This window comes from Sinocyclocheilus grahami, unplaced genomic scaffold, assembly GCF_001515645.1.
Source record: "Sinocyclocheilus grahami isolate Dianchi unplaced genomic scaffold, SAMN03320097.WGS_v1.1 scaffold1006.1, whole genome shotgun sequence".
NCBI lineage: Eukaryota > Metazoa > Chordata > Actinopteri > Cypriniformes > Cyprinidae > Sinocyclocheilus > Sinocyclocheilus grahami.
In genome coordinates this window covers 625,013-634,535 of record NW_015506185.1, presented here as the reverse complement: position 1 = coordinate 634,535, position 9,523 = coordinate 625,013, and the positions used below count along the sequence as shown (strand labels likewise).

General features: G+C 47.1%; 1 protein-coding gene across 1 annotated transcript in view; it reads left to right on the top strand.

Moving 5' to 3' along the window:
* LOC107565505 (oocyte zinc finger protein XlCOF6-like) overlaps window positions 1-9,523 on the top strand; it is a 19,673-nt gene that overhangs the window by 4,341 nt on the left and 5,809 nt on the right. The window contains exons 3-4 of the mRNA XM_016250745.1: window positions 1,177-1,842; window positions 5,297-5,863. Of these exons, the coding sequence (XP_016106231.1) occupies window positions 1,177-1,842; window positions 5,297-5,863 (1,233 nt within the window). The remainder of the gene's footprint in view (window positions 1-1,176; window positions 1,843-5,296; window positions 5,864-9,523) is intronic.

Here is a 9,523-nt window from a genome sequence, read left to right as displayed (position 1 = left end):
GTAACCTTCTGTTAACTAAGCTAAACATGCTTAAATTAAAATGCCTAAAGCTAAACCTCCCTTGTATTCACATTTCTAAACCTGTTGTCCAACAAAAGAGAACATTATAACCTTTTTACTCCACAACACCTGTCAAATGCTTCCTTCTGTGATCTGATGAGGCTTCTTGTCACAGAACAAGGCAGAAAATATGTTCCATTGGCTACTTTAAAAAGAATACATCGATTTGGTGACCATACGTCCTCTTTTCCCCGGACACGTCCTCTTTTTGGACCTACAAAAATGCGTCAGGTGTTCTGACAAATAATGCTACCTATCAGATTATGCTACCAACACTGTATTTATCCTACTGTAAGGGTAGGTTTAGGGTTGGGGTAGGTGTACATGTTAATAAAGCCTCACACCTTATTAATATCATGCTGGAAGCAAAATCTGATAGGTAGCACTTTTCGCTATCGAATTATGCTACCATCTGTTTTAATGGGAGGGAGCAAAATCTGACAGGGTAGCACAAATCGTCAAAACACCGGCCGGGATTTCTTAATTGCCCAAAATGTCTGGGATTCGGCTGTTTTCTTATTCCCGCTCCCGCTGAATCTCTGGCCATTGCCGCCTGCTCCCGCAACACGTTTCGCTCCCACGAGTTTCGTGTCCACTTCTTTAAACATTCTAATATTGTGTATAATTTTGGCGCATCAGGGAGCCGCTTTCAGGATGCGGTGTATTTAAATATTTTTGAATGAGCGTTTGCGCTGTTTACTCAAGACTTTGTAAAAGAGCATAATAGGACCCCTTTAACATTGTTTGTGTCATATCAGTCAGAAAAGCAGTTCTGGGCAACTTAGTTGTTATTCTTGGCTGAATAACTCTAGATGGTTTTAAAACCCCTTTAAAATTAAATATGTACACAGTTTGGATTAAATGGAAATATAGTAAAAAATTTTAATTAGAATGTTTTTGTGTTTTGCTTTGGTAATGAAATTGGTACCGAGAACCGTGGATTTTCACTGGTATTGGTACAGAATACTGAAATTTTGGTACCGTGTCAACACTACAACAAATAGCTTCTTGATGAATGTATGATGTTATTAAAACTTATCTTGCTTTTAAAAAAAAAACTAAACAATGCGTTGCAGAGTGACACAACAACTGAATATTCTTATTTTCTCACTTTAGATTTGATGAAGGTGAAAGAAGAAAATGAAAAACTGAATGACTTTGACGAGAAGCACCACGACTATCAGAATTCCTCTGATTTCAATTCTGAAGAAAAACCTTTTAGTTGCTCACAGAGTAATGAGCATTTGAATCAAGAGCCTTCATTCACCTGCCCTGAATCTGGAAGGAGTTTCACTCAAAAACAACATCTGACCAGACACATGAGAGCTCACACTGCAGAGAAGCCGTTCACATGTGTGGAGTGTGGAAAGAGTTTCACACACCACGAAAAGCTAAATACGCACATGAGAATCCACACCGGAGAGAAGCCATTCACATGTCCTCAGTGCGGAAAGAGATTCTCGCAGAAATCAAACCTGAACACTCATTTGAGGATTCACACTGGAGAAAAACCCTTCGCATGTCATCACTGCGGAAAGAGCTTCACATGCAAAGGAAACCTTAATATGCATGTGCGAATTCACACCAGAGAGAAGCGGTTCACATGCCCTCAGTGTGGACTGAGTTTCACTGAGAAAAAAGTCCTTAAGAATCACATACGAATTCACACTGGAGAGAAACCCTTCACGTGTCTTCAGTGCGGAAAAAGCTTCACTCGGTCAGGATCCCTGAAAGTACACGAGCGACTGCACACCGCAGCGAAGCCGTATCACTGCGCTTCATGTAGGAGATTCAGTTTGGTTTTCTTTCATATCTGCACATCGTCTTACTATCAGCCTTGATTATTCTAGTCTGTTAATTAAAAGGCTACTTGTATGTATATCTGCTAATTGTTAATGAGATGCATTCATGTAAGAGGCTGACAATTATCTGAACTTAAACTTGTTTAATTGGTGACACTTGGCCTACATTAAAACTTTTTTTTTTTGAATATGGCAACATATTTCCATCTAAAAAAATCTCACAAAATCTGTAATTTAAAGTTTTTATTTGGATATGGGAACATTTACATGTTAAAATCTTTATTAGAATTTGGCAACATTTTCTGCAATATTTCTGTGATTAAATGACTGACAGCCAATCATAGTTCCCTTTCAGTCAGTCAATCTCGACGTCACGTCGGTAATTACTGATGAATTGGGATCTCGCTTAGAGAGACAAATCCACTTTGATTGTAAACTAAACGAGCCAATGCACATTGGCATGCGATGATCGCATCCAGCTGCCGCTTATCGCAGCGCAAGTATAACTTGGCAGCAGGTGCAACGCATACTCAGCTTTTCGCTTCAGAGCCGAGCGATCACATCGTTTTGCTCCGGACTACTCTACTGAGAGAAGACTGAATGTGTTCAGAGTGCTCTTTGGAGGTCTTGGTGTTGGCAGTATGGCGCTTCAACGGTGGTGATTTTCCCATGTCGAGTGGGTTGCACACATCAGCCTGCACTACCCCTGTGTGTGTTGCAGCGGCCATCTCCCCTGTGCGCTTCAGCACGCTGAAAGAGCTTTTTCCCTAAAAGAGCATTCATGTGTGCGTCTTTTTAAAGACGACATTGTGTCTGGCAAACGCGATGTTGTGTTTTTGTAAAGACGATGTTGCGTCGTGCTAAAGACGATGTATCACCCGTGCGTTTCTGGATGCGGTCGTTACTCGGTGGTCCCACTACCCAAACCATCCCGCTGGCTCCTGCAGACCATTAGTCTCGGCTATGCGATCCAGTTCGCCCGGCGTCCCCCCAAGTTCAGTGGCATCCGCTTCATGTCAGTGAGGGCGGCCGATGCTCCTGTCTTGCGCGCGTAGATCGGAATGCTACAGGCGAAGGAAGCGATAGAGCCGGTCCCTCCAGCCGCTATGAAGACGGGGTTTTACGGCGCCTACTTCATTGTACCCAAGAAAGGCAGTGGGTTACAACCGACCTTAGACCTGCGTGTCTTGAAGCGGGCCCTTCACCGGACACCGGTGCATCCGTCCCCGAGATTGGTTTGCAGCGATCGACCTGAAGGACGTGTACTTTCATGTATAGATCCTTCCGCACCACAGACCATTGCTGTGGTTCGCGTTTGAAGGACGAGCATATCAGTACAAGGTCCTGCCCTTTGGGCTGTCCCTGTCGCCCTGTGTCTTCACAAAAGAAGACATTCTCAACTCATACCTCGACGACTGGCTCATACTAGGTCAGTCTCAGGATCAGTTGTGCGAACACGGGGACTTGATGCTCTCGCACCTCAGCCGTTTGGGCCTTCGGGTCAACTGGGAAAAGCAAGTATGCGTTTCCCCCAGTGAGCTTTCTCGCACAGACACTGTGCAAGATCAGTGAGGATGAGGAGCTAGATTCTATAGCCTTCGTGTGAAGCCGTTATCCTCCTGTGTTCTCACATCAAACAGGTAGAGGCACTGAGAGGCCCCGGTTTAGTGTCGGTTTGCTAAAACTGCTCCAGAGTGTCCGTACTGTAAACCCTGTCGAGCTCCTCCATCCCCTCAGCAGCCAGACGTGGTGGAACATCCGGCGCCAGGCCCTCACTCAATGAATCCGTGAGAACTGGTAGAGGGCTGGGTTCCATATGTAGAGACCTAAGTGGATCCCTTATGTGTAGAGTCCACGGTATAGCCTCAGAGCCTGTGTTTCCCCGGCAGACTTCTGCCATTTCCAAGAGGGTTATAATCACCTCTAATCTTCCATATGCACCTAAACAATTGTTTATGTGTAAGTGCTTCCGAAACCTCCTTCGGGAAGGATGGGGCTTCCGCAACGTTCCTGTTCCTAGTGGTACGGGTACGTTTTCCCAGTGTTATCCATCTCACTGAGTAGGTAGTGCTACGACAACAGTGACTGGCCTTCTTGTTGCGAGCCCTGGCCTACACCGAAAAGGGGGCGCAGCGGCTGGGTCACCGGCTCAGCTCCTCAGCGAAAACCTGAGTATTTGTTGAACCTGATGCCTAGTTATACTTGCGCTGCGATCAACGGTAGCTGGATGCAATCATTGCATGCCAATGTGCATTGGCTCGTTTAGTTTACACTCGAAGTGGATTGGTCTCTCTAATCGAGATCCCAATTCGTCGGTACGTGACGTCTCCGTTCCCTCCTTCAGGCAACGAGGGTTACATACATATCCGAGACGTTAGTAAGCTTCATGACATCATAGCCACGAGCTCAACCCTGCCTTTTCTCTTAGCTTAATATTTCTCCCCGTAAAAGTTGCTCTCAGCAGTAGGGCTGCTCGATTATGGCAAATATCATAATCACAATTATTTTGGTCAGTATTGTAATCACGATTATTTAAACTGATTATGAGTGGGCCATATGACCAAAACTTTATGTGAGTGATCTATTTAACGATAGTGATATATCAAATATATGTTTTCTGTAAATAAGTTAGCTATGACATCTACATTTTATAGATATGCGAAATTTCACAATTATCAATACCACAGCAGAATACGAGGGTATTATAGGGTACTAAACACATTTTTGCGTGTATTTGACCGTTTAGGCACGCACCTTGAGCTAAACGTTCACTTTACTTCTCCGTGCTCTGTTCCGTCTCTGAGCACATGCACAGAAATCCTCCTGAGGAACAGCGCAAGATCTCTTTCGCGCTTTTAAAAACATGAATAAATCTAATCAACTTTAATAAATCAAGCATGTCACATTTTGCAGAAGTCACGTTACACAATTTTACTGATGTGCATTTAAAATTGTGCTTTTATGGAGGAGCGAAAGCACACTGCTGGAAAAGGGGGCGGAATGGGGCACAATAATTGTTTTATCTCAATTATTATATTTTCATAATCGTTGGAGATCGAAATCGAAACCATATTTCGATTAATTGCACAGCCCTACTCAGCAGCTTTGTGAACAGGTTTTACAAGGAAGTTCTTACATAAGAACTTTTGCTGCTATTCAGGAAAACTCTTCGTTCTAAGATCAAATGTTTTGTGAATACGGCCCCAGATCTTTCTACACAGCAGATCATTTCCAGACGAAGCACTTTAGATGTTTGTGTGCTATGTGGGATGGTCTGTGAAAAGCAGTAAAAAATAGTTCTTAACAATCAACAAATAGCTTCTTGATGAATGTATGATCCTATTAAAATTTAACTTGCTTTTAAAAAGACTAAACTGAATGTGTTTCAGAGTGACAACTGAATATTTTGACTCTTTATTTTATTTTCTCTTTAGATTTGATGAAGGTGAAAGAAGAAAATGAAAAACTGAATGACTTTGACGAGAAGCACCACGACTATCAGAATTCCTCTGATTTCAATTCTGAAGAAAAACCTTTTAGTTGCTCACAGAGTGATAAGCATTTCATCACCTGCCCTGAATGTGGAAAGAGTTTCACACACCACGAAAGGCTAAATACGCACATGAGAATCCACACCGGAGAGAAGCCATTCACATGTCCTCAGTGCGGAAAGAGATTCTCGCAGAAATCAAACCTGAACACTCATTTGAGGATTCACACTGGAGAAAAACCCTTCGCATGTCATCACTGCGGAAAGAGCTTCACATGCAAAGGAAACCTTAATATGCATGTGCGAATTCACACCAGAGAGAAGCGGTTCACATGCCCTCAGTGTGGACTGAGTTTCACTGAGAAAAAAGTCCTTAAGAATCACATACGAATTCACACTGGAGAGAAACCCTTCACGTGTCTTCAGTGCGGAAAAAGCTTCACTCGGTCAGGATCCCTGAAAGTACACGAGCGACTGCACACCGCAGCGAAGCCGTATCACTGCGCTTCATGTAGGAGGAGATTCAGTTTGGTTTTCTTTCATATCTGCACATCGTCTTACTATCAGCCTTGATTATTCTAGTCTGTTAATTAAAAGGCTACTTGTATGTATATCTGCTAATTGTTAATGAGATGCATTCATGTAAGAGGCTGACAATTATCTGAACTTAAACTTGTTTAATTGGTGACACTTGGCCTACATTAAAAAAAATTTTTTTGAATATGGCAACATATTTCCATCTAAAAAAATCTCACAAAATCTGTAATTTAAAATCTTTATTCGAATTTGGCAACATTTTCTGCAATATTTCTGTGATTAAATGACTGACAGCCAATCATAGTTCCCTTTCAGTCGGTCAATCTCGACGTCACGTCTGTAATTACCGACGAATTGGGATCTCGCTTAGAGAGACAAATCCACTTTGATTGTAAACTAAACGAGCCAATGCACATTGGCATGCGATGATCGCATCCAGCTGCCGCTTATCGCAGCGCAAGTATAACTTGGCAGCCGGTGTAACTCATACTCAGCTTTTCGCTTCAGAGCCGAGCGATCACATCGTTTTGCTCCGGACTACTCTACTGAGAGAAGCAGACTGAATGTGTTCAGAGTGCTCTTTGGAGCTCTTGGTGTTGGCAGTATGGCGCTTCAGCGGTGGTGATTTTCCCGTGTCGAGTGGGTTGCACACATCAGGCTGCACTACCCCTGTTTGTGTTGCATCGCCCATCTCCCCTGTGTGCTTCAGCACGCTGAAAGAGCTTTTCCCTAAAAGAGCATTCATGTGTGCGTCTTTTTAAAGACGACATTGCGTCTGGCAAACGTGACGTTGTGTTTTTGTAAAGACAATGTTGCGTCGTGCTAAAGACGACGTATCACCCGTGCATTTCTGGATGCGGTCGTTACCTGGTGTCGGGTGATGGTCACGATCGCTGCCTCGCGTGTCTGGGCATTAAGCACGCTGAGGCGGCGTTCGTGGATGAGTCATGTTCTCAGTGCGGGAAGATGACCATCTGGTAGTTGCGGGCCAAGCTCCGTTACCTCAAATGGGGCGGAGCTCCGTTGCTTCTGCCTCGATCTATTTCTTTTCATGGCGGCAGTCAGGCAGGGGCTACTTCAGGCAGTAGCACGGGTGGTCTGAGGATAACAGTGATGGCAAACCCTCCAGGGAACCAACCCTCGGGGCACCATCGCTCCTCTTGCACTCCGCAACCAGTTGAGCTGCCAAAGGAACGTGTTGGGCCTCCCCACCCGTCCAGGCCCCCGTCAAACCTGGCGGTGAGTGGAAAAGCAAGAGGCCCCCGGTACGAGCGACCCAGAGGCGGAGGGAACTGCTCTTGGGGGATGGTGAATGCCCCACTCCCTCCCCCGGAGGAGGGCCGGGTGGAGAATCTGGTTTCCAAAAAACTCGACAAGAGAGTGGTTTTCTCTGTCTCTGGGTCCCAAGAGGGCATGGAGAGTCACGGATGAACCAACACCGGACCACCAGACTCATTCTCCGCTCTCGCCAGCAGGTAGCAGCGGGCGTTTCAAGAGCGTTATCCATGGCCCTACTCACGCACCCTCTGCAAAACCATAGAACTAGATAAGCGATGTACCGCACACTCAGACCCCTATTCGGTCCGCCCAGGTCCCTGCGTTCCACCTCACTGCCCCACCGCGGTTACATCGGTGGTCCCGCTGGCCCAGCTTGTACAGTGTCTGGGTGCCTGGCTACCCAAACCATCCAGCTGGCTCCTGCAGACCATTAGACTCGGCTATGCGATCCAGTTTGCCCGGCGTCCCCCCAAGTTCAGTGGCATCCGCTTCACGTCAGTGAGGGCGGCCGATGCTCCTGTCTTGCATGCGTAGATCGCAGTCCTACTGGCAAAGGACGCGATAGAGCCGGTCCCTCCAGCCGATATGAAGATGGGGTTTTACGGCGCCTACTTCATTGTACCCAAGAAAGGCGGTGGGTTACAACCGACCTTGGACCTGCGTGTCTTGAACCGGGCCCTTCACCGGTTACTGTTCAAGATGTTGACGCAGAAACGCATCTTCGGGTGCATCCGTCCCCGAGATTGGTTTGCAGTGATCGACCTGAAGGACGTGTACTTTCATGTATCGATCCTTCCGCACCACAGACCATTGCTGTGGTTCGCGTTTGAAGGACGAGCATATCAGTACAAGGTCCTGCCCTTTGGGCTGTCCCTGCCGCCCTGTGTCTTCACAAAAGAAGACATTCTCAACTACCTTGACGACTGGCTCATACTAAGTCAGTCTCAGGATCAGTTGTGCGAACACGGGGACTTGATGCTCTCGCACCTCAGCCGTTTGGGCCTTCGGGTCAACTGGGAAAAGCAAGTATGCGTTTCCCCCAGTGAGCTTTCTCGCACAGACACCGTGCAAGATCAGTGAGGATGAGGAGCAGGTCCTGCTTGTGGCGCCCTATTGGCCCACTCTGACCTGGTTCACGGAACTAATGCTCCTTGTGACAGCGTCTCCCTGGCAGATTCCTCTGAGGAAGAATCTACTGACTCAGAGACGGGGGCACTCTTTGGCACCCGCATCCAGACCTCTGGAAACTTCACGTCTGGTCCCTGGACGGGACGCGGATGTTCTAGGTGGCCTACCCCAAGAGGTAGTAGACACCATCACTTCGGCAAGAGCACCATCTACGAGACTCACTTATGCCTTGAAGTGGAACCTGTTTGTCAAGTGGTGTTCTTCACACCAAGAGGACCCCCGAGGATGCCCGGTCAGAGTCATGCTGTCCTTTTTGCAGCAAGGGTTGGAGCGAAGGCTGTCTCCCTCCACCCTTAAAGTCTATGTGGCTGCAATTGCTGCGTACCATGACCCCGTGGAAGAGAAGTTGGTAGGGAGGCATGACTTGGTCAGTTTCCTTAGGGGGGCGAGAAGGATAAATCCACCCTGGCCCACCTCTATACCCTCTTGGGACCTGACTCTAGTGCTCAAAGCACTACAGCAGGGCCCATTTGAGCCATTGCAGTCAGTCGTGCTAAAGTTTCTTTCAATAAAAAGCTCCACGACGAATCGTGCCTAAAGTTTGGGTCGGCTGACTCCCAGGTAATCCTGAGGCCTCGGCCCGGCTATGTGCCCAAGGTTCCTACTACCCCCTTCAGGGATCAGGTAGTGAACCTGCAAGCGCTGCCCCCAGAAGAGGCAGACTTAGCCCTAGTTTTGCTTTGTCCAGTCCGAGCCTTGAGATGGTACGTAGACCAGACACAAAGCTTCAGGACCTCAGATCAACTCTTTGTCTGTTACAGAGGCCGGCAGAAGAGGAATGCCATCTCTAAGCAGAGGATGGCCCACTTGATAGTGGATGCCATCACCCTGGCTTGTCAGGCACAGGGTGTGCCCTGCCCGTTCAGGTTGCGAGCTCACTCTATTAGAAGTGTTGCATCCTCCTGGGCACTGCCTCATGGCGCCTCGCTGACCGATATTTGTAGAGCTGCGGGCTGGGCGACCCCCAACACGTTCGCTAGATTCTATAGCCTTCGTGTGAAGCTGTTATCCTCCTGTATTCTCACATCAAACAGGTAGAGGCACTGAGAGGCCCCGGTTTAGTGTCGGTTTGCTAAAACTGCTCCAGAGTGTCCGTACTGTAAACCCTGTCGAGCTCCTCCATCCCCTCAGCAGCCAGACGTGTTGGAACATCCGGCGCCAGGCCCTC